This window comes from Alternaria dauci, chromosome 7 (genome assembly GCF_042100115.1).
Source record: "Alternaria dauci strain A2016 chromosome 7, whole genome shotgun sequence".
NCBI classification, from domain to species: Eukaryota; Fungi; Ascomycota; class Dothideomycetes; order Pleosporales; family Pleosporaceae; genus Alternaria; species Alternaria dauci.
Window position 1 is genome coordinate 2581867 of NC_091278.1, and position 23109 is coordinate 2604975.

The 23109-nt window shown below is 53.4% G+C and overlaps 8 protein-coding genes across 8 annotated transcripts; 6 read left to right on the forward strand and 2 right to left on the reverse strand.

Moving 5' to 3' along the window:
- The first annotated feature begins 727 nt into the window (after nt 1–727).
- Nucleotides 728–3402, forward strand: ACET3X_007958 (uncharacterized protein). Its single transcript, XM_069454161.1, has 6 exons — nt 728–875; nt 935–1010; nt 1064–1264; nt 1521–1852; nt 1917–2652; nt 2708–3402. Exons 1-6 carry the CDS (start codon nt 826–828, stop codon nt 2999–3001), a joined length of 1689 nt encoding a protein of 562 aa, XP_069305121.1. The 5' UTR covers nt 728–825; the 3' UTR covers nt 3002–3402.
- A 447-nt stretch (nt 3403–3849) lies between these two features.
- ACET3X_007959 (uncharacterized protein) lies at nt 3850–4355 on the forward strand. Its single transcript, XM_069454162.1, has 2 exons — nt 3850–3999; nt 4060–4355. Exons 1-2 carry the CDS (start codon nt 3927–3929, stop codon nt 4287–4289), a joined length of 303 nt encoding a protein of 100 aa, XP_069305122.1. The 5' UTR covers nt 3850–3926; the 3' UTR covers nt 4290–4355.
- Nucleotides 4356–5414: 1059 nt separating this feature from the next.
- Nucleotides 5415–9161, reverse strand: ACET3X_007960 (uncharacterized protein). The gene is made up of 6 exons (XM_069454164.1): nt 8737–9161; nt 8199–8676; nt 7781–8142; nt 7436–7731; nt 5998–7372; nt 5415–5943 (listed from the first exon to the last, which is right to left on the reverse strand). Exons 1-6 carry the CDS (start codon nt 8785–8787, stop codon nt 5806–5808), a joined length of 2700 nt encoding a protein of 899 aa, XP_069305123.1. The 5' UTR covers nt 8788–9161; the 3' UTR covers nt 5415–5805.
- A 1334-nt stretch (nt 9162–10495) lies between these two features.
- Nucleotides 10496–11482, forward strand: ACET3X_007961 (uncharacterized protein; the record flags this gene model as incomplete). The annotated part of the gene is made up of 1 exon (XM_069454165.1): nt 10496–11482. The coding sequence occupies one exon, from the start codon at nt 10496–10498 to the stop codon at nt 11480–11482; it is 987 nt and encodes a 328-aa protein (XP_069305124.1).
- A 1305-nt stretch (nt 11483–12787) lies between these two features.
- ACET3X_007962 (uncharacterized protein) lies at nt 12788–13465 on the forward strand (the record flags this gene model as incomplete). The annotated part of the gene is made up of 3 exons (XM_069454166.1): nt 12788–12808; nt 12878–12965; nt 13023–13465. The coding sequence occupies 3 exons, from the start codon at nt 12788–12790 to the stop codon at nt 13463–13465; spliced, it is 552 nt and encodes a 183-aa protein (XP_069305125.1).
- A 740-nt stretch (nt 13466–14205) lies between these two features.
- Nucleotides 14206–15811, forward strand: ACET3X_007963 (uncharacterized protein). The gene is made up of 3 exons (XM_069454167.1): nt 14206–14469; nt 14547–14854; nt 14904–15811. The coding sequence occupies exons 1-3, from the start codon at nt 14268–14270 to the stop codon at nt 15597–15599; spliced, it is 1206 nt and encodes a 401-aa protein (XP_069305126.1). The 5' UTR covers nt 14206–14267; the 3' UTR covers nt 15600–15811.
- A 263-nt stretch (nt 15812–16074) lies between these two features.
- On the reverse strand, nt 16075–18254 carry ACET3X_007964 (uncharacterized protein; the record flags this gene model as incomplete). Its single annotated transcript, XM_069454168.1, has 2 exons — nt 16075–17408; nt 17462–18254. 2 exons carry the CDS (start codon nt 18252–18254, stop codon nt 16075–16077), a joined length of 2127 nt encoding a protein of 708 aa, XP_069305127.1.
- A 401-nt stretch (nt 18255–18655) lies between these two features.
- On the forward strand, nt 18656–21310 carry ACET3X_007965 (uncharacterized protein; the record flags this gene model as incomplete). Its single annotated transcript, XM_069454169.1, has 3 exons — nt 18656–18821; nt 18874–18951; nt 18999–21310. The coding sequence occupies 3 exons, from the start codon at nt 18656–18658 to the stop codon at nt 21308–21310; spliced, it is 2556 nt and encodes an 851-aa protein (XP_069305128.1).
- Nucleotides 21311–23109: the final 1799 nt, after the last annotated feature.

The window sequence follows — 23109 nt, forward strand, 5'->3', positions numbered from 1 at the left end:
TGGTATCTTTGCACCGCCTCGCTGTGGCCGGGCCATGGCTAACGATTATTGATTGTCGTGTCTGCGCGCGGATACTGGCGCAAAGTTGCTTGCTTGAGGCATGCGGCATTTGCTGCAGGTACTCTGTAATCGTCCCAATAGACCTCGGATAGAGCATTACACGGTCTGCAATCAACTCAACAGCAGGTCGGCGAAATATAGGCCAAAGACGTGATTACAGCCCAACTGTAGCCAATGAAATAATGACGAAACGTCGTTGAGCCTTTACCACATCCGGCGCGCGTGAATGTGGGGTAGGTGTGATCACCCCCTGTGCCCTGTTCGCGCAGTCGTTACCTTGGTCACGAGCGCTCCGTTGCAGCGAGCATGTCGTCGACCATGACACAACAGTGACCGCAAACCTCTGCTCTGGCTTTAATCTTAGATAATAGAAGATCCATGCGCATCGGCTTGAGATTCATCGGCCATGAAGTTGCTGGTTGTGGTCACACTTGCCGGGCGCTCGTTCCGAGGACACCCAGCTCTCGTGCCCAGCTCCGCGTTATTTTCGTCGCTCGTGAGCCGACCGGCACTCCCACTACCCAAACACGCACCGTTACCCAATCAGCTCCAGTAGCGCTGGCCTGTCCCCGGCCCAGCATTGCCAGACTGAGCGCAGACGTCGTCGTCAGAATGGCTTCGAATGGTATTAAAGCTACCTCAGACCCCGTCATTCGAAGCGCAACCCCAGCTCCTTTGGCCCAAGACTTTGCCCGTCAACAGGTGTCAAAACAACAGCGTTCTAATTTCCACTCGTCTTCCATCTCTCCACTCATATCCAACACCATGGTTTCTCAAAGCGTCAACAAGACCAACCTCCATCCTTCCGGCGTTGCGTGCGTGACCCTTCAATCGACCTGAGATGAGCAAGCAAAGACTAACGTGCTCCTCACAGGCCGAACAAGGAACACACGGAGATTGAAGAAGCCCTCCACGACAAGGCACACATCGACTATGACCGTGTAGCCATTGCAAGCCTGCCCCATGCGGAAACTTTGAATTCCAATACTAACAAGTCCGCCAGATTGCCAACCCTTCAGTCGCTGCCCTCTATGAAGATGCGCTAGTATACGAGACCGGTTCAGCCATCACAGCTTCAGGCGCCCTCTCAGCATACTCAGGAGCGAAAACTGGCCGCTCGCCCTCGGATAAGCGCATCGTCGAGGAGGACACATCGAAAAACGATGTCTGGTGGGGCCCAGTCAACAAGCCGATGAAGACCGACGTAAGTACTTCTCCGCATTCCCCAATTCTTTTAAGCTTCTGCCTTACGTCAAACCGCGGTTTGGCTTGTGAAATTTCGGCGGCCGACGTCATGTACGCTAGCCACATACCCGATGGAGTTCGCATCCCTGCACGTGGCGGTTCTGGGGCTCGGCTGCCCCGCATCTTCGCGTCTGCATGACGGATCAAGTTCCATCGATCCATGCGGAAGACCATCACGTGCGCATCGAGTTCCCTTGGCTAACCTTGTCGTCTAGGTCTGGCGTATCAACCGTGAGCGTGCCATCGACTACCTCAACACCAGGAACCGCATCTACGTCGTCGATGGCTTCGCCGGCTGGGACGAGCGCTACAGGATACGCGTACGCGTTGTCTGCGCTCGTGCCTACCATGCTCTCTTCATGCGCAACATGTTGATCCGCCCTTCGAGGGAAGAGCTGGAGCACTTTGAGCCTGATTACACCATCTACAACGCTGGTGCTTTCCCTGCCAACAGGTACACAAGCGGTATGACCTCGTCAACATCCGTCGCCCTCAACTTTGCCGACAAGGAGATGGTTATCCTCGGTACCGAGTACGCTGGTGAAATGTAAGCATTTCCCCTGCGTGAGCCGTATGTGAGGCATTCACTGACATTGCATGCCATCATTTAGGAAGAAGGGTATTTTCACCGTCCTCTACTACGAGATGCCCGTCAAGCACAACGTCCTCACTCTGCACTCGTCAGCGAACGAGGGTATCGAGAAGAAGGATGTCACTGTTTTCTTCGGTCTTTCCGGAACCGGCAAGACCACCTTGTCTGCCGACCCCAAGCGTGCCTTGATCGGTGACGATGAGCACTGCTGGAGTGACACTGGCATCTTCAACATTGAGGGTGGCTGCTACGCCAAGTGCATCGGTCTCTCTGCCGAGAAGGAACCAGACATTCACGGCGCCATCCGCTTCGGATCCATCCTCGAGAACGTCGTTTTTGACCCTACCACCCGTGTTGTTGACTACGACGACGACACCCTGACCGAGAACACCCGCTGCGCCTACCCCATCGAGTACATTGAGAACACCAAGATTCCTTGCATCTCAGACGGCCACCCCAAGAACATTGTCCTCCTCACCTGCGACGCTCGCGGTGTTCTTCCTCCCATCTCCAAGCTCAACCCCGAGCAAACCATGTACCACTTCATCTCTGGTTACACCTCCAAGATGGCCGGTACCGAGCAGGGCATCACCGAGCCCCAAGCCACCTTCTCCTCATGCTTTGCTCAACCTTTCCTCGCCCTCCATCCCATGCGCTACGCCAAGATGCTCGCGGAGAAGATGCAGCAACACAACGCCAACGCCTGGCTCCTCAACACCGGCTGGGTCGGTGCCGGTGCCACCACAGGCGGCAAGGTAAGCCAAGACTCTTCCACAGATACATGCGAACACATGCTAACAATCTCCCTAGCGCTGCCCTCTCAAGTACACCCGCGCCATCCTCGACGCCATCCACTCCGGCGAGCTCGCCAACGTCGAGTACGAGACGTACGAAACCTTCGGCCTCTCCGTCCCCAAGACCTGCCCCAATGTCCCCGACGAGCTGCTCAACCCAGCCAAGTCGTGGAACGGCACCGCCGATTTCAAGGGCGAAGTCGAGAAGCTCGGCAGGCTCTTCATGGAGAACTTTAAGAAGTACGAAGACCAGGCCACCAAGGAGGTCATTGAGAGTGGTCCACACGTATGCTGCTGCCCCAAGCACTAGATGGTTGGATTTTTTTCCAGTTCCGACATATCTTTCTTACTTTTTTGACAGACTGACTAGCGGTTTTCGTTTTTCTACTACCTCGCGGTCGAACCGATTCACTCCAATCGACGTCAGCGGCTATCTTCTTTCCCCTTTTCCTCCCCCTTTTGGTTGTGGGCATAAAAGGCTCATGGATGGATGCGAGGATATGATATCACGGTTTCTCTTATTTTAATCGTTTGCTTGATGGATGGACGTTCTGTTGGGTCTTGGTTTATGAGCGCTTGCCTGTATGTACATACACTTTTGGCGTTGTTGTTGTTGTTCCAGTTGTGTGGCATTGCATGGCTGGCGATGAGAAGAGAAGATGACGTATTAGCTCTTAGATGGAGAGAGAGAGAGAGAGAGAGGGAGAGAGACAAAATTTCATCATGTTCGTTTTACTGTTGCAATGTTGCATGGTGCATTACGATATCGACAAGCATCGACGTGAATACGTTTATCATCTGGATGATCTATCCGGCCTTATTTCAGATATACCTTACCTAACGTTGTCTTCTCCTATCAACATCAAGTTCCAAGCAAGCAGGTTTTCACGAGAGTTTCTGGGGTGGAATGAGCTTCGTTGATAGAATTTAAGAGTCAACTGGCCCCCACGACGTCCTGGGCCAGAAACCATCTCTCTTCATGTTCTCTAGCGAGCCGGCACATCCGAGTTGTCGATGCAGATGATTGCCCAGTCTGGCACCCTGCAGGAACGAAGTAAAGAGGCTGCGCCCCCTCTTTAGGCAACCAGCACTGGTGTCAGCCGACGGATAGTCATCGAGAAGAACCATGTAGTGGGGTGCAACATTATAAGATGTCTTCGCCTTGACCTTTATGCACGTCTCATCAACGGTGTATTGTTCTGAAACGGATACCAGGTGGCACTTTACGATTCATAATGTCGCAGCTGGGTGACATCTACCGACCCAAAGGTAGTGAGACATCCGGCCCAAAAGCTATGAGCAAAGGAGGTAACGCACTTTTTCTAGTCACGCATCAAATCTTCATTCTTGGCTGACTTTTAATGGAAGCACATCATACGGACAAATCAGAGACAAAGACAGACCAGTGTCTCGAGAACGAAAAGGAACGAGACGAAGGGTGGGAGGTCGTTGAATGGCCGGTTGTAGACGAAAAGGAAGAACATGGCCCTTGTGACGGTTGCACGACGTACAGGAGTCAGTTCAAGCTCGAATTGGGCTGGGGTAGTTGGAGGACAACCGTTTTTGATTGGGATACGAATGTCAGGGTTGCATCGTGAATTGTAAATTAGCACGCTGTGTTGGTGCGATGGGTAGTTGTTAATGAACCACGGTACACGCGTCGACGACCATGTTCAAGTAACAAGTCGCGAACCATAGAACACAATGCGAACGAACATTTTTGTTTTCTAATACCATATGTATCTTCTCAAGTATCATTTCCATTTCCTCCATCTCTGCGTTCCACAGTAGTCTACTACGAAGGTCTCAAGTGCAGCAGCAGCAGCAACAGCAGCAGCAGCAGCAACAACACTTTCCCGTCTACCTACCATCTCGACGACCACAAAGAAAATCGACCAGCTCCACGAATCCCCTTGTACAGAAAAATCAACATGTACATCCCAGCCCAATCCCACCAGGCTACTCGATTCAACATCCTCCTCTACAACTTTCAATCAGACACGCCAACAAAAAATATATTCCAGCACGACGACGACTCCACCTCGTCTGTCTCGTGGTCAACTGATGAAACGATCATCCCATCATCATCTTCGTCTCCATCAACAACCACTACTCCATCCACATCACGTACACCGTCACCAGCACCATCACGTGCGTCTAGCATCTCCTCCCCCTCATCATCATCATCAACAACAACATCTTCTTCTCCGTCCTCATCTCCATCGCGCCCAGCCCTGATTCTCGATCTGGACCCAGTCCTCAAATCATCCGAAGCATACGCGCAATCCAAAGCTTTTACACGCTTGACCCCACCGACTTCAAATACACGGAAGCTGACGGCACACATGTTGCGACGCGATAGTATCGAGCTTTCGCACATCCGGCTGAATAGGACTAGGTCGTGCTGAGGCAATTTTGGTCGTTGTGGGCAGTAAGTAGAGTGGAGTGGAGTGGAGTGGAGTGTAGGGTAGTGGGTGGGTGAGAGAGGGTGTTGGATAACATGGTCCTCTCATTTGCTGTTGAGGAGGAGGCGTGATATTTGCACAAAGAAGTGAAGAGGAGAAGAAAGGTGGAGGAGAGTGTACTCATACCTAGGTTGAGATGTAACGACAAGCCAAGCAAAAGTAGGAGTAGACTCATAGTCTATAACATAAACCACTGAACAAGTGCCTGCGCCTGCATAAACAGTACACAGAAACACAATTTTTCCAAAAACATCTTTACCCATCGAATCTAGAACAAGAGAACCCTTAAAAGCCAAAGAGCTAATCGTGCAATTGTGATATATATACGGTATATCTCCCTCCATTTCCCCATAAGCAGTTTCGCACAAATGTGTAAGCCTCTCCCCCAAAACATTTCAGTACAAAGATGTGGTACACAAAGGGGGGTAGTAGCAGGTTCATGATCTTGAGGTATTTTTCTTTTGTCAAACAGGACCCCACGTAGCTCCCCTAGCTCGGGCTGGAAAACACCAAGAAACGCCAACATGATTAAAGTGGGAATCGAAAGGGCATACTGGGAGGATGCAAAAGTTTTTGGCCGTTTTGCCGCCGTCAAGTCTTGGTGATTTTGACCAAGGTAGTGTGGTGGTGGTGGTGGCTTGACAACCGTTCACCTCTTCCTGACGCAGAAGAAGAGACCAGTGCGGCCAAGGAACCAAAGACATCCGATGAAACGGACAATAGCAAGAATAGCGGTAGCCCAGAGAAGGGCCTGGAAGAAATACGCGGTTCTGCTCGAGGCGGTAGACTGTCAACTTGTTAGCAATCATTATTTCCAAAACGATCAAGGCAAAAAACTTACAGAGAAACCAAAACGGTCAAAGTTGTCCTGAGTAATAACAACCGCAAGAGTGGCATTTGAACCAATCCATGCCGTACACAAATGGGTACGGAAGGACTTGTACGAATCCTCTAGCGTCTTCTCGTCATTCTCGACAGGCGGTACGTAAGGAGCCAGAGCGCGCTTGACGGTAGCTTCAAACTGACTGTCGATATCGGCTTGCGGCAGATCCGGTTCCTCGATGACATTGGATTTACCATCAGCGCCCTTTTCCGTCTTGGCAGAAGGAAGCGCCTCTGCCTTGTCGGAACCCTTGGTACCCCAGGAAACGTCATGCCAGTTGGAGAAGGCGTAGACGTTGAGGATATTGACGTAGGACGACATGATGAGCAGATATTGCGGGAACGAGGTAAACATGTGCCACGGGTCCATGTACAGGAACGAAGCGACATAGTAGAGACCAAAGGTAGACGCAAGCGCGATGATGATGATACCGACGCCGCTCGACGAGAAGAAAGAGGCGGCGAATTTTTCTGGTGACGAGGTATCGAGTTTCTGCGATGCTGGATTCGTGAACGCCTGGACAACGAGGTAGATGGACAGGACGACGATATAAAACTGGATGAGACCAAAGATGAAGAAGGAGACCAGGTAGGTCCACTTGGAACCCTTTGGACGGTTACCAAAGGCCAAAATAAACTGCAGGACCAGGAATGCCAGGTAGATGTAGGTGACGATGGTGTTGAAGATGGGCGTGGCAGTGTTTCCGAATGGCCAGGCATCCCGATCGTCGGTTTTGGTGCCGACAAGGGACATGATGACGACGGTAGTAAGCCAGAAGGAAGCCAGGGAGAACCAGGCCATGATGGTCTGGAAGACGTTGTACAGCATTTGAATGTGCAGGAAGAACATGCGGACCAGGTTGTGGCCACTCTTGTACATGCGGCCGAAATGCAAAAGGGAGTAGATACCGGCAGCGAAAGAACCGTTCAACCAACGACGACGCTGACCGATGAATTCAGCAACACCCTCGGGCACATCGGTTTCACCCTTGGAGGCCTTGATGTAGGTAAGATGCCACTTGGATCCAGCCTTGGCGACGAGTTCGAAACACAGAATACGATCTTCGGCCAAGAACATGTTCTTCTTGAAAATGTTCATGCCCTCGATACCCTTCTTTCCGAGAATCTTGGCGAGTGTGTGGTCACCGTGGAAGTACTGCTCGAGCGGCCTGCCCATGATGGCGCGGTATCGGTAGGCGGAGAAAGCACCGGGCAAGACAGAGACGTATCCAAAGGAGGATTCTAGCGGCTTGTCGAGAATGTTACTGATCTTGTACTCGAAGTTCTGTGCGGCGACGAGCGGGTTGAGGAGGTTCTTCCAGCCCTTACCCAACCTAGAATTTGGTGTATCAAGTCAGTATATGGCTCACAGGCAGTTTGTAGGGGTGGTTACTGACATGGCGTGAATCTCACCACAAGCACCACCGAGATCCTTGTCGTTGTAGAAACCTTCCCAGAGGGCGAGAAGCGACTTGGGGCCAGGCTTAGTACCCGCATCGAGCAGAATGCAGACTTCGGGGTTCAGAATGCGGCCAATGGCAGTGAAAAGCCATCTGTGCGAGTTGATCTTCTTGGTGTTCTTCTGCTTCAAGCAGAACATCATCTGGACGGGGGGAAGCGTGCTGGCGCTGTCGTCGTGGGGGCGAATGAGCTGCTGGTTGGGGGTAACGGACAGTTGCGTTGTGTATTCGAACTTTGCTTTGTTAGCTGCAAGCGAGGAGAGTGATGACGACGCAACTTACAATGTGAGCAACAGTCTCGTTTCCGTCGATGTCCTTCTTCATGACACCATCCTGGTAGATACCAATGGTGGCGAGCAGGTCGAGAGTGCCCTTGTCGCAGGGGTCGATACCGTCAAAGACCAGGCACACGACAATCTTCTGCCAGGCCGGACCTCCCTTGTTCCAGAACTCTGATTTCTTCAGGTTGACAATGTCGCGGATGTTCTGCATGACACCGTGCAGAGTACGGGCGGTGAGAACCTTGTCTTCGTTGTAGTAGGTGACGGCAATGAGCAGCTCAGTGTGGCGGTTGTACATGGCGGGACGCAGATTGTAACCGTTCTTGAGCGTGAAGTCGTTGGGGTCGCATGTTGCGGCCGTGTCTGCAGCTGTCAGAACTGGATGGGGAAGGGAAGTGTAGGTGGAAGGCGGGACTCACAGCGCATGTGTGTAAACTCCTCGCTGCCGCTCTCGAGGTCATTGCGGTACTTTGCCTGGATGGCGTTCTGGATGGCCGAGGGCACAGGGTAGTCGGCACTCAGGACAGAGCCCTGGACGAGCTTGACCTTACGGGTCATGCCACGCTTGAGGCCGCCAGCAGCCCCTCCGCCGGGCTGCTGTCGCTGCCGCCATGCCTCGGTTGAGCTGGTCTCGCTCCTCTGGTATGGTGATGGAGCTCGCTGGGGAGCGCCGAACTCGCCCGGGGAGTCGTAGCCGCCCGTGGCCGAGTAGGCAGTGCCGTCGTGGGCCTGGCCGGGGTATTGTGTTGGCCTGTCGGTGGCATACGACTCGGTCAAGCTGTAGGTCGAGTGTGGGCGGACCTCAGGGTTGCCGTAGAAAGGGTCAGAGTGGGCGCCGGTAGGGTTCTCGTGCAGGAGCGAGCGGCCGACTTCATCTTCGTGCTCGGTGCGGTCGTACTGGGGGGAAGCTGTCAGTATGTCATGCCTCTACCGAGTAGCGTATTCAGGGGCGCCTACGCCGGTGTTGGGGTCTCCAAGGTTATAACCTTGGTTATTGTTGTACGCCATGAGGTGCTGCAGTCCACGGGCCGGCGCTGCAGATGGCGATGTTATCGAGAAAAAGGAATAGGCGGTGGAGAAGGATAGGGTTGAGATGTGGAAAAGTAGTCGGCGCACAACTCGGGGTGTCGCTTGATAAAGGTGGATGGAGTGTCTGGGGCGCTTCAGGGCTGAGAAAGCTGAAGGGACGCGCGCTATGCCCCTTTGAGCCGGATGGGGAGGGTTGCGCTAGGAAAACGGCCGCGCTGAAACACGACTTATTGGTCGACTCAGAGTGCTCCCGGGTTTCAGCTTGTAGACGGGTGCTCCTGGAGCGAGGGTGCTTGCGTGGGACTGCCGCTCCAACGACCGGCACTCGCCCTCTACTTGAATTCACAGCCGGCGCAAAACCTGCTGGCGGTGAAGCACTCGAGTAGAGCACATGGCAGTCGCCGTCGTCTGTCAGTGTGGCGCTAGCCCGGCCACGACAGCTAAAATTAGAGCCTGGCCTTAATCAGCTCCACGCCTCGACGCTTACCTGCTGCTCAGCCTCACCAAACCCGACACACTTCGCTATTGCCGGGCATATACTGCGGAGCGACTACGCCCAGGTATTCCTTCGCTTCACTCTGCACACTACTGCCCTATACACAGCAACGCTCGTCCCGACATGGACAAGAGGCCTCTCGTCTCTGGCTGCGCGTCGCGTGTCGCAAGCTAGGGGTAGCACGGTCGACGTCAGCATCCTTCCAAGGTTGCTCCGCAGGCGGATCCACTCTGAGAGATCGTTAGGTTTTCTCCAAAGGGTTACATCCATCGGCACTGTAACCCATGCTACCAAAAGTATCCAATTTACGACTAAATAGTCGGGGCGATTGTTACTCTGAATAGGCCCGGTAGATTCTCCGTCTACAGTACTACTACGTGTCGCCACAGCAGTTTCTGCGCGCATAGCTGCATCGCTCCCACGGCGACTTTGTTTGGCTGCAAAGTTCGCGCCATGGCGGTGCGTTGACAGGGTCCGCGCCGTTGCTGAGGTCTCCTATCCGCTGCAGTGGGTCGCCGTTGTAGGCTTGTTCCTGCACCCTTCGTCTCTCCGCTGCGTCACTTCTCGACCGCCATGCACTCGACACTTTGACAGCTCGATGCAGGCGCATGCTCTACATGGGTCTGTTACGCGCCGTCGACAGCTTAAGCTTCCAACGGCAATGCAAAGAGTGTCACTGTCATCAATTCTTCTCGACATAACATTCGTCTAAATGCATGCCATGAGACCCCTATGGGCAAGAGCCTGCGCGCTTCACCTAAGACATCACGTGCTATCTTTATCCATTGGTCCCTGCGTGTTGGAAAGAAGACACCATCCTCGAGTTCCTTCTCCTGAGAGCGACAGGAAAGCAATGCGGTGCGTTCCTTTCGACTTCCTTCTTCCTCGAGCCTGACAGCGCGGGCAAGGGCAGCTCGCACCTTCCGTCATCCGCGTCTCAACAAAACACAAACTGGTATTCCTCTTATGGATGCCAGCCACACCACCAAAATAGTCTGTTTTCGTTCCCGGAAAGCAGCACATTGATATTTCCCACTCTTGGCTCGCGTCATATCCTGTACAACTGCCCCGCATCGTGGTGCTGGCCATTATAGTCGAGGCTGCAGCAACTACTCCTCTTGTTCGCTCTCTACAAAGCCTCCAACCCAGTCCTCGTAGACCCGCCCTATCCACTAAGCGGTACGAGCCGCCATGGCCTCAGCCGCACCACTAGTGGGCCTACCGAGATCAAAGTCCAAGCCTTCATCAGCAGCGTCCGCCACGGCCACCGCCGTGTCAGAAGCTGGGGCTCACGTCAGTGCATCCCAATGGAGAGCGCCTGATAATCCGGACTTTGTTCACCCGGACCATGTAATTCCACGGCCGAGCTATCCGAGTGCAGAGAATCTCATCGTCGTTTGCTGTCATGCCATCTTCCTCCCGAATGCAGAGGACGCCAGCTTCCCCCTGCGCAGTCCTCACTACGAACCCAATTGGTTGCTAGCGCCCTTCCAACGGTCAGACGAAGCAACAGGCAAGATCGGCGAGCATGAGACATTCCTGGCCCATGTTAAAGCTGGCATCGATGCTTTAACTGTAGGGACGGACGCAGAGCACCCCCCTACAAGCATCCTCGTCCTCAGCGGTGGAGCCACTAAACGCTCAGAATCTCTCAAGACGGAGGCACGCTCATACTATCACGCAGCACTGGCAGAAGAGCTGGCAGAAGGCCACATGGGTGGCGGACGAACCCATCGACTATACAACAAGGGCTATATACTACTGGAAGAGCAAGCGACCGATTCATTTCAAAACCTACTATTCAGCATCCTTTTGTTCAGAAAAGCTACAGGCAACTACCCGAAGCGAATCCGCGTCATCACACATGCTTTCAAGGCGAAGCGCTTTCTAGAACTACATGCCCCAGCGATAAAATGGCCGAAAGAGCGTATCCAGGTCCAGGGCATCGACCCGGTCATGTCGAGCAGCGAGTTGAAAAGCACACTTCGTGGGGAACAAATGCACGGGTACGCGGCATGGGAGAGCGATCCTTTGGGTACCGGAGATGTTCTAGGCGGGAAGAGACAGCTCCGTGGATGGGATGCTAGCAAAGGAGCTAAGCACTTCAAAGGTCTCGAAGATGGTGTCAAGCAGTTGTTCCAGGGCACGGTGTCTGACGAGCTGCCGTGGATATGCTAGCCTAGGCAATGCTGAAATCTTACATACATACATCCTACCTATAGTACCTCTCATTGTCGGAGTTCCTTGTTCGGTCGCCCGCAAAGTACTACATCTTCTCCCAGCGGTGTCCACTTTGTGTCTTTCAATCTCGTCACAGGTAACCGCTCCGATCCACCGTCTGGACATACTTGTACACCACCTTTCCCAAGCCAGATCGGAGCAATTGTAACAATGACAGAGTCTACCAGAGAATAGGCAGGGCCGGGTCCCAATACATCGTTGATGACGAAGCCACCACCTTCAATCATTACACTCCGGATACCCCGACGCGACAAAGCGTCGAGAATAAGGTGCCACGACGAACCCGCCGCAGCGACATCCTCGGGCGACAGTCCCAACACTACTACCTCGCCACCTACGCTTTCGAGCACGGCTCGTTGAGAGTCAGACGGCTCCACGCACGTCACAATGTAAGGTGCCTTTCCCTTTCCCTCTTTAGCTAATCTCATCACCTTGTTTTCTTCGCCGAATTTCCATCGTCCATGCGGATCAACAACAACCGGTCTTGGCTGCCCGTCAAGTCCTTGACCTCCATAACCACCCACACCCTCGATGCGGCAATTCAACGATGGGTTGTCGGCAATGGCCGTCCCTGCTCCGACCAGGATGGCATCATGTCTGGATCTCAGAAAATGCGTCATGGCCTTGGATTGCGGACCGGATAGCACTGTCTGTACGCCTGGTGCAATTGCTAGCTGGCTATCTAGAGAAGTGGCGAATGTCAAGGTGACGAAGGGCTTGTGGGATGAGAACCGCGGGAGTGGGGATGATGGCAGAGGGGGTAGATAATCCACCATCTGGTTGCGCTCTGGACCTGAGAATTGTAGCGCATCTCTCGCCGGTGCTGCCATTCTTCTTGCCGTGAATCTTCTTCTTCAATTGTCCTGCGGAAAGGTGGCTGGTGTTCAGACAGACATTTGAAGACGCTATGTGATGACTAAGTCGTGAAGTGGGCGTCGCCGCCCCACGTCGAACGCACAGACAGCGAGGCCCGACGATCGTGGCAGCCTACCCAACCTATCCTTACTCTTACGCATAATTCTCCTAGGCCTTTCTTCTTGTTTGGCGTTTGTGCTTTCGCAGGTCTTTGTGCTCGCGCTCTCTCTCTACCAACCCTCGCCTGTCTCGCGACCGCCCACCAGTCCTCTTCCTCTCGCCGGCCAATCGCCCCGCGATCCTCTCACGCGCGCCCATCATCAAGCACGCCCACGCGATTACATCGACACAGGCAGTAGCCCAGACGCCGCACAAAATACCGCCAAGATGATGAAAATATGGTCCATGGTAGGTTTCTACCGTTCTGGGACGGCACGTGCTGGGTCGTACAACAGCAAAGGCTAACACCCCTCGTAGAAGAAGCAGCAGCAGCAGGACGAGGCCGCAGCTGCCGCCTCGAGCAAGAAGAAGAAGGTTACCCCAGCCCAGTTGCGCACACAGAAAGGTACCGCCGTCCCTACTCCACCCGCATCATCACGCGCAAAAGCTGACGCGACCACAGATCTTGAAGAACTATCCCTCGGCACAACAATGAAGACGCACTTCCCCAACCCCGACGACATCCTCAACTTCGAGCTCACAATCGACCCCGACGAGGGCATGTACAAAGGCGGACGCTTCAGGTTCGACTTCAAGATCAACCAGAACTTCCCTCACGACCCGCCAAAAGTCAAGTGCACACAAAAGATCTACCACCCGAATATCGATCTGGAGGGAAACGTCTGCTTGAACATTCTGCGAGAGGACTGGAAGCCGGTGTTGAACTTGAATGCGGTCGTTGTCGGGTTACAGTTCCTGTTCCTCGAGCCGAACGCGTCGGACCCGCTGAACAAGGAGGCCGCGGAGGATCTCAAGCAGAATCGAGAGGGCTTCAAGCGCAATGTGCGCGCATCGCTCGGTGGTGGAACAGTCAAGGGACAGAGCTTTGATCGCGTGCTCAAATGAGCAATACCGTACATGGCCAGAGCGACACGAAGCTCTTCCGCAGCAATGCTCCAAAGCGTCGGTTGGAGGACGGATAGATGACGAAGATACGCCATCGAGCCAAGGGCTCAATGGAGGTTATGGGCTGACGCATGGGGAAGATCGGAGGCGGGCATGTCTACGCATTAGCGACTGCATGCAGGGTCTGGCGCATCATGTAGAGGGTGCATGGCGTATCATGTGGGGTGCAATATAGTCTTCCAGGATCTCTCACAATATAGATGCATATTTGCGCACAAGCAGTGACTGGATATGCGTGTGGTACTTGATGCAACTGTGGTGTTTGCTCAACTATGGCGTCAGCGACAGACCTAGTCCGCATCCGTCTGCTAACACTGGATCGAGATAACGGCCACACGCAAACCGTACTGCGAAACGGTGCGCCACTGCTCGCCGCATACATGTCAAAGGCAGGAGGCCCGCCGCTAGGACTGCGGTGAGCATCATTAAGTTCTCGGCCGCCACGCATTATCAGTATGACTGGGTCCAGCGCTGCATCCAGCCATCTGAACCGCACTCGGAGACACGCATTCCTCCCCGAAGACCCTCCGGCCCCCTGCTAGCACTCGACCGCCACAGCATGATTGGCCAGCCACGCGAGGGGCCTGGTCTGGGGCAGCGATAATCGGCATGGTCCAAGCTCCCATGCTCGAAATTCTGGGTGTGGTCAAGATCTCACCAGCGACTTTAAAAGCTGTCATCCCCGCTTGACGATTCCAATTCCTCAAGATACCCCCTTCCACACACACACACACACATCACAATGGCTTCAAGACCTGTTTCCCGCGCTCTGCGCCAAACCGCCCGCCAATTGGCTGCTACCCCCGCTCAGAAGCGCACCTTTGTGTCTGCTCTGAATGCTGGCGCTAAGAAGGCTGCTCCCCGCGCGGCTGTCACAAGCCAGTTCCAGCAGACTCGTGGTATCAAGACCATTGACTTTGCTGGTACCAAGGAGACTGTTTACGGTAAGTTTTCAACTCCAGCGGACGTCAATCGAGGACAGGTTTTTGCACTGGGACGAGAGCTGACGTATGCCGAACAGAGCGTGATGACTGGCCAAAGGAGAAGCTTCTTGAGTACTTCAAGAACGACACCATGGCCATGATCGGCTACGGCTCACAGGGTCACGGCCAGGGTCTCAACATGCGCGACAATGGCCTCAACGTCATCGTCGGTGTACGGAAGAACGGTGCTTCATGGAAGGAGGCTGAGGCCGATGGCTGGGTCCCCGGCAAGAACCTGTTCGACATCGATGAGGCCATTGCCAAGTCGACCATTGTCATGAACCTCCTCTCAGACGCCGCCCAGTCCGAGACCTGGCCCGCCATTAAGCCCCAGCTCAAGGGCAAGGTAAGCGAGAATCGTCGGATCTGATGAATATGCAAACTAACGACACCAGACCCTCTACTTCTCCCACGGTTTCTCCCCCGTCTTCAAGGACCTCACCAAGGTCGAAGTCCCCACCGACATCGATGTCATCCTCGTCGCCCCCAAGGGCTCCGGCCGCACTGTCCGCACCCTCTTCCGTGAGGGCCGTGGTATCAACTCGTCCATCGCCGTCTACCAAGACGTCACCGGCAAGGCCAAGGAGAAGGCCGTCGCCCTCGGTGTTGCCGTCGGTTCCGGATACATGTATGAGACCACCTTCGAGAAGGAGGTCTACTCCGACCTGTACGGTGAGCGTGGCTGCCTGATGGGTGGTATCCATGGCATGTTCCTTGCCCAATACGAAGTCCTCCGTGAGCGCGGCCACAGCCCCTCTGAGGCTTTCAACGAGACTGTCGAGGAGGCTACCCAATCTCTGTACCCCTTGATCGGCGCCAACGGCATGGACTACATGTACGCCGCCTGCTCCACCACTGCCCGCCGTGGTGCCCTTGACTGGAGCCCCCGCTTCAAGGCTGCCCTCAAGCCCGTCTTCAACGACCTCTACACTGCTGTTGCCGACGGCACCGAGACTAAGCGCAGCTTGGAGTACAACTCACAGCCCGACTACCGTGAGAAGTACAACCAGGAGCTCAAGGAGATTGATGAGTTGGAGATCTGGAGGGCTGGAAAGGCTGTTCGCTCCCTGAGGCCTGAGAACGCCAAGTAGATGCGTCTCTCGCCTTGCAAAGGTTGAGCTTGGATAGCCAAAAGATTGAAAATCGATGTGTAGATAGTGTCATGTTTACGATTACGGATGTATTCCTGGCGTTTTGATATTGGGCGCTGATATTCTATGCTTGCTGCATTGACAGCAGACGGTAAATCAAAAAGAGAAAGAGGGAAAGTGAAGTAAAAGGGAATGGCTTGGTAAAAGCGGAATGAATACCTTTTCATGAAAACTGTTGTTTCGATTTACTTGTGATGTTTAATGTGACATGTGTTTCGTTTACTCTAAACACACTCGATAGTTTATTAGAGTTGTGGACTTGTTTAATATGCCTGGCTATCACTAATCCGATGTCGATTGCTCGTGTTGTATCTTGTCCTTATATCCGAGTAGGGGGGAAAGTTTAGACCTTATGGGCTGTGTGTACGTAGGAGAAGCTGGTTGTAGTGTACACATCCGCCCTTACATGGTACATTTACTCAATCCGAATATACCATTCCTTGCCATTGAAACCGTCCTTTTCCGTTCCAATATTCAGACTCGGCGTTTCTGTCCATAATCTACTTATATCCAACCCCGCATGCCGCTCCTCTCTATCAGCCGTTCTAGCCAGCGCAAAAACCGCACTGCCAAACTCACAACATGGTCCTCCAGCGTCGGTACTGGGCGCAACACTCAACTCACTCCTGATGACTGGTATAAGAGTACGCTGCCACACCAAATTCGTGTTGGCGTCCGGTTTCAGTATTTCGGCGTGCGATGTCGCGTCGTCGTCGTGGGCGCGAGAGCCAAGGATAGCGATACCGCTCGCACCTGCATTGGAGCAGATAAGCGCAGAGTCCTGCGTCGTTACCATGCCTTCGGGGAAAGGGAAAGGCTGGCTGCTGCCAGGGGGGCTGGGCGAGGAAAGAGGAGAGAGACCGGAGATGTGTGCGTGGGATGGCAAAACTTGACCGTGCGTGTGGCCCCGGCCTTGGATTGCAAAGCCGCCTTGCACGGCGTGCATGTTCACAGCGCTAGATCCGGTGTTTGTGATGCGGTGCCAGCGGAAATACCAGTCTGGCCATTGTGCGCACGGAGGGATGATGTGCGTTGTTACATAGATATCTGCGTCGGCCCAGGGCGTCCATGTACTCGTGAGGCAGGTTATCCTCGTCAAGGACGTGAATTTGCGTTCTATGAAGACATCGACAAAGCGGTGGTTTGTGACTTTCCATGGTACGCGCCAGGTCTCGCCGCCGTCTTTGCTCAACGCGAGGGTGCTGTCTGGGGCGATTTGTTGGATCAGTGGACCCGTCGGCACGCTGAAGGCAAAGTGCGAGGAGTATGCGTATTTTCCGTACTTGGCTTCCGTGGCCTTGAGGGGCCAGGGACAGAACTGGCCTGCGGAGAGGAGGAAGTGGTGGTTTGGTTGGTTGCAGAGGATGTGCATTGGCGGTTTGATGGGCATGATTGCCCACGGTGCAGCATGGGGTAGGCGTTTCTCCTTGGAGGTCCAGAATGCATGGTCTTGTGGTAGGCCGAGGGCGAGGAAGGACTTGAGAGCCCAGTAGGGGGACTGCGGGCTGTTGTAGTCTTCGCTCATGTACATGTTTGGGTATGTGAAGCCGATGGTTAGGGTGCCGTCTGTGTTGAACATGTCGCCTTTTGTGCTCCACCAGCGAAAGTGCCGGAGGAGTAGACCTTTGATGTGGCCCCATTCTTTCAGCGGCGGAGTTAGCAATTCTATTTCTGCAAAAGCCGCGGCGGACCAGAATCCAGCGAATGCGAACCGGTATGTCAGACTTCGGCCAAAAGGTATTGCAGCACCTAGAGTGTGTGTCAGGCAGTGTCAGAGTCTCAGTATCGATGGTGGTACCTACCATTAGTATCAAAGTACCGCCAAAACGACTTTGCAAACTCCTTCGCCCTACCCCGGAACCTTTCGCACCGCTCTGGATCCAGGTCACTTGCCATCTTCACATATATGAGCTGAGAAAACTGTATAGCAAAGCTGCCGGAATAGTAGTCAGCCTGCCTTCCCTCATCACTCCATATCCCGTCTGCTGACCAGCCTTCCCCTAGGTAGAATTGCTCCATGAGATCCAGATCCGCTTTCATGGCATCGAGCGCGTCGTCTTTGGGTGCGCCACATACTTTGATCAGCGCCAGGTTAGTCATGACGCGGAACCAGAGCCAATTTGTGGTAGGAAAGTCCTTTCCATTGATCGTACCCAGCCACGCCCTGATGTTCCTTTTCGCTTCTTCCGTCTGCGAATGGAACATGGTGTCTGGCGCTGCTAGTAATGCAAACGAAATGATTTCCATCTCGACCATTCTTTGGTCTCGCAATACGACCGGACCCCAGTATTCGGCATGGGTTGGATCGGTTCCATTGGCTAGACCTATAGCGTAGGGCTTGATGAGCTCGTTGTACTCATCTGCGGAGACGATGTTTGAATGCATGAGCGTGCCGACTGCCCATAGTGGCCGGGCATAGCCTTCGAGCTGGGCGGCGACATCGTCAAAATGAGTACCGGTCACCAAAGGAAGTCGGATTCGGGCACCGTGAGGTGACTGGTATGGCTTCAATGCGCGGAGGAGCGCGATTGCTGCCTTTTTGAAGTCGGCGTGGGTCTTGAAGGGGTTGTTCGAGAACCCGTCGAGGGGGGGCATTGTGTCTAGCGCGCATTCAAGGGCATTTGACACGTAAAGATGCGAAGTTTTGCTATGTGCCCGCGGCTTTACGAGTTCTGTAGTCTCTCAAGTCTAGTGGGTCAAGGTTCGTGTCCCGCGCTGGGCGGCCTGACTGGCAAAGTCGTCTTCGTGCCATTTGCGCTTCGCGCTCGAATCGGCAGCGCATCCGATATACATCTCGACGTCGTGCATCGTCATCTCCTCCCTGTCACGCCTGGTTGATGGAATTGGGTGGCTTCCGCCATGGAGAGATGAGCCGAAAGAAGGGTTAGCCTCGCGGGGTCCGAGTGTGGAGATACCTGGATTTATCCCGATGCCCGCCGCTCCTGCATCATCCACGTTTGCTTCTTCCTGATCAGCGCTTTTGCGAGGTCGTGCTGATGTCGGCTGGGTGGACTAATTACTCGGTTGGCACTGGCAGCCAAGCAGGCGAGGATGACGGTCCCGTCTCGGTAGGGGGTGACACTCCTGCGTGCGTTAGCTGCAAGCAACGCAAGCTGCGATGCTCGCGCGAGACACCCTCGTGCTCGCATTGCTTGAGACTGTGTAAGTAATTTGGTTGATTGGTGCTATTTTGCGTCGCTGACTTGTGCCATAGCTTCCGAATGTGTGTATCAGCCAAAGAACAAGCCTGGCCTCAAGCCCGGAGCGGTTGAGGCGTTGACGCGCCGCGTCGGTATGGTAGTACTCCTTTTACGATGAACTCAGTCTCACGCAGGATAGTCTTTCTGGAGAGAATACTTTTGGATGACGCTGGAAATATCCGACCTCAGTATAGAGATGGTGACGATGCGGTCAATGGGCACACGGTCGCCCGTGCAGGACCTGATACCGTGAAGGAGAGCCCTGCGCCTCATGTTGAAGAACACCCACAACGTGTTGTGCCTACTCCTGAGTACAACCACATTCAACAACCCGCTGAAGACCAGTCAAGAGGTTTTGAAGAAGAGAGCAGTGTGGTCAACCCGTTGAAACGAAGACATGAAATTCCAATCGCTGAGAGTTGGCTTTTCCCCTTCGAAGACGTGGACATCGCCCAGTACCTGCCATCTCAACCACTTCTTGAAAAGATTGCAGACTTCTTCTGTATCTCCTTCCACCATTGGATCCCGTACATTCACAAGCAGAGACTCCAGACACGCGTACGCCAAGGCTCTCAGGATCCAGGCCACGTGCTGGTTCTGCATGCTTTGGTTGCGGTTGCATTACGGCACATGGATCCCAACGTGACTTATCTGGACAATGATCAGATAGTTCAGCAAACCAGGGTCTCGCGTATGATTGTGGAAACCCATGCAATGCGCAATGTCACTATCGAAAGTCTACAGGCCCTCATCTTCCTAGTCTTTGATCTTCTCAATGATGGACAAAAGCAAAGGGCTTGGCCATTGATTGGCTCCCTCACGAGGACTATCGACTACCTTCAACTTACTACCGAGCCATCGACATCGCAGTCAGGATCGCTAATGACGCCGGTGCGGCTGGTGAAGCCCACCAACGACTGGACGGAGTTGGAGGAAAGGCGAAGACTATTCTGGATCATCTTCCTGCTGGATAGATTTTGTTCAGTATCTACAGGGTGGAATACGAGCCTCACGGCGGACGACGTGCACCGCCGCTTGCCAGCAGATGGCGGGTTTTTCACGAGAGAGGAACCAGTAACCACGCCATACTTTGGTATCTGGAACAAGGCGGCTGCTCGTATCGGGCGCTCACTGGCAAATGTGCCTGCGCAATACAACGATGAGGACTCGGCGATCGATCATTTACCTCAAGGAGCTAGTCCTAATTCTGCCAACGGCTACATCGACGCTTCCAAGCTGGGCGCATTTGCATATTGCGTAGAAGCAACCGAAAGCCTAAGCCAGGTGACTACGTTCTTCCTTCAACAACGGATCAACTGGCAAGACAAGGAGCATGCGGTCAGTTGGTTGACGCGCTTCAAAGAGCTAGACCTTAGGCTCGTACAGTGGAAGATATTCTTACCACCCAGATGGAAAGACTCAAACATCTCCTCAGATAGGACCGTGGTCGACATGGATCCGAATCTTACACTAGCACATATCACACATAACACGTCGATGATTCTGCTACATCATCCGATCGGATACCCACCCCGTGGATGGAACGATTTCGTTGCACTGCCGAAAGAATGTAGTGCTCAGACTTGCGAGCTTGCTGCCGTGGAGTCTTCGAACATTGTCGACAAGTTTCTCACACATACACCCATACCGTTCGTTAATGTACAGTTCTCGTTCTGTGCGTTCATCGCCGCCAAAGCATTGCTTTTCGAACACCAGGCCACGCGTCGATCCCTACGTTCCGAGTTTCACCGCCTGGTCCGCAACCTTGAAGAGATGTCGGCAAGATGGAGAGGGCGGGACCCAGATGACGCAAGATCAAACAACCAAGCCGGGACATATGCCAACCACCTCAAGCGCCTACTCGAAGCCTGCCAAAACGACGCAAACTTCCGATTCGACTTCTACGACCACAACGGGCTCACACTTGACCCACAAAACCACGCCAGTCCTACATATGCGGCTACCCCACAAGCCCGCTCTAGAAGCCTTGCGCACGAGCGGTCGCTGCTCAGGAACCACGGACGCAACAACAGCTTCAACAGTTCCCAGTCGACTCTCAGTCCCAGACGTATACCACCAGACATGAACCGAAACACAGCCATGCCATCTCCAAGCCCATACGAGCAGCATCACCCTCGGCTACCAACAGCTCATGCCATATCGCCCACTGCTGCACCCCCAATGTATCAGTCGCCGCAAGTGCAAGCTAGTTACCCTGGCCCTACGCCACCACATTATGCACCAGGCGGCACCTCTTTGCCAGCATCCGGTCCGTCTCTTGCTCCATACGGCGCGGCCGGTACGACAGCGAACCAACAGAGTGTGCAAGATCAATCTCTGCTTAACCTTTCTGACGCGTTCATGGACTCGCATTTCCTGGATATGGATCGTGTTATAACATTTGAGGATACGAACTTCTTTTTGCCGGGTGATGCATTCCGGTGGCAGTAGAGCGCTGCGAAGTTTACACTGTATATATTTCATTCAGAGGATTGTGGGCGTTTGCAGGCGTTCAGGACTGCTGTGTTGTAACATCACGCTTCCACATAGTTACAAGTAGTACGAGTGAACAGGATAAACCATAGCCACTGCCGTTTCTTATTAAGCTTGAATTTCTGTCACGACCCATCGATGCTGAGCCTCAGCATGTGCTGGCACCCATTATCGACAGCTTCAGGGACTAGCAAATCCTGCCAAGCGACTTGTATATCGCCTGGGGTCTATCTCCAACATACTTAGCCGGATTGCCGGCTTTGGCCACCACCACTCTCCAGATCACTAGCTTCAAGGATTGTTGAGACAGCCCAAGCACATACCATCCGTTGGATCATATTCACGGGCCATAGCGTTTACTTGCCATGTATCACTGTTAGCCAAAGCTTCACTTGGCGAGCTAAAGGGTGAGGACGGAGAAGGCTATGAGCCCGTACCTATAACAGTTGAAGACGGACAAAGTGGCTTGCTAGTCTTGCGTAAGTGTCTTGTGTCATGGGGTGTGGTGAAGATGCTACAAGCTTAGTATGGTGCCCAGGTAGATCAACGAAATGGTCCGGAAAGCCGCTGGGTAGAGCAGTCAATCTTTAACAGTTCGCTGTTCGTTGTAAAAAGGCCAGTTGGGAGATATTTCTATTCATAGTTACGCATAAAGTACAAGAAGCATGATTAGAACGAACGAACGCTGTAACCATCTCAGACATGTTAGCCATGAGACCTGACCTTAAGTAGTCATCGAAAACCTTGTTGCTACTCTCAGTAGACTCATCCCACTCAAAACGCGCCTTCGAACTATCCGGTCTTGATTAGCTCCCCCCGAAGAGTATGGCTAACAGATAGATACAGACGACTAATTACGAAGATAGCCTCCATCTCGAAACGGAGCAAACTATACTTTGTCGGACTTGTTGTACTCAGTCATATGTCCGAGTACCGACTGAATCAACTCTTCAGCTTCAGCCTCATTAAATTTTGCGTCATCCGGTCCACACAGATCCAGACGACCTCGGCGCATCTCCTCAATATCGGCTCGAAGCATGTCAGCCATCCGTTGTAATGCATCTGACTCGATCAAATGCGGATAGTGTCGACGCACGACTTCAGTGTTAGCCAGCATCGTTTTAGCCAGCAGCATTTGTTGCTCCCGGGAAGCATCCTTCCGGGCTGTGTCAACTATAGTCTCCTGCTCGACCATATGCAGACGAAGCGTGTTATGAACAGCAGCGTCGACGGCCGCTTGAAGCTTGTTAGCCAGGCGGTTCGCCTCTTCATGCGCAGGGAAAAGCTGTGCGTGACAGGCTGGGCAGGTGTTTTTGGGCTGCAGCCAGATGTCCAGACAACGGAAACTAAAGATTTTGTTGCAGCAGGAGATCATTTTGATGGGGTTATGGCTTTCGTGTGGTTCGAACTGGATCTCAGGCTCGGTCAGTGTGGTAGCAATGTTAACTACGACGGTATGCTGTCCATGTGTTAAGCTCTTTTCGGTGGTAGTGTGCGTGGATTCAGTTTCGCCCGTCCCAAGCCATCCTGAGCAGATATGGCAATCTTGCTGTTCAATGGATTCGAGACAGGACTCAATGCCCTTGGCGAAGAAAGTTGCTTTGTTGGGGAAGATGGACATCGATGTTGACAGTATTAGTGTAACGTGGTGTAGTTTGGTTGTAGTAGTTGTAGTGGATGTTGTAGTTGTTGTGTTCTCTCTATCGACATAATCGGAAGAGCTTTTATACTTGCAAGAAGGCGCGTAGTGTGCTGAC

What these genes read in the sequence shown, in the direction of transcription:
- ACET3X_007963 (XM_069454167.1), top strand. Translation starts at nt 14,268, where the DNA reads ATGGCTTCAAGACCTGTTTCCCGCGCTCTGCGCCAAACCGCCCGCCAA. An exon ending in TACCAAGGAGACTGTTTACG is followed by an intron (nt 14,470 to 14,546) that starts GTAAGTTTTCAA and finishes TATGCCGAACAG; the next exon opens with AGCGTGATGACTGGCCAAAG. An exon ending in AGCCCCAGCTCAAGGGCAAG is followed by an intron (nt 14,855 to 14,903) that starts GTAAGCGAGAAT and finishes TAACGACACCAG; the next exon opens with ACCCTCTACTTCTCCCACGG.
- ACET3X_007958 (XM_069454161.1), top strand. Translation starts at nt 826, where the DNA reads ATGGTTTCTCAAAGCGTCAACAAGACCAACCTCCATCCTTCCGGCGTT. An exon ending in CTCCATCCTTCCGGCGTTGC is followed by an intron (nt 876 to 934) that starts GTGCGTGACCCT and finishes TGCTCCTCACAG; the next exon opens with GCCGAACAAGGAACACACGG. An exon ending in GTGCCACCACAGGCGGCAAG is followed by an intron (nt 2,653 to 2,707) that starts GTAAGCCAAGAC and finishes CAATCTCCCTAG; the next exon opens with CGCTGCCCTCTCAAGTACAC.
- ACET3X_007960 (XM_069454164.1), bottom strand. Translation starts at nt 8,787, where the DNA reads ATGGCGTACAACAATAACCAAGGTTATAACCTTGGAGACCCCAACACC. An exon ending in ACGAGACTGTTGCTCACATT is followed by an intron (nt 7,732 to 7,780) that starts GTAAGTTGCGTC and finishes AACAAAGCAAAG; the next exon opens with TTCGAATACACAACGCAACT. An exon ending in TGTGGTGAGATTCACGCCAT is followed by an intron (nt 7,373 to 7,435) that starts GTCAGTAACCAC and finishes ACCAAATTCTAG; the next exon opens with GTTGGGTAAGGGCTGGAAGA.
- ACET3X_007959 (XM_069454162.1), top strand. Translation starts at nt 3,927, where the DNA reads ATGTCGCAGCTGGGTGACATCTACCGACCCAAAGGTAGTGAGACATCC. An exon ending in AAAAGCTATGAGCAAAGGAG is followed by an intron (nt 4,000 to 4,059) that starts GTAACGCACTTT and finishes TTTTAATGGAAG; the next exon opens with CACATCATACGGACAAATCA.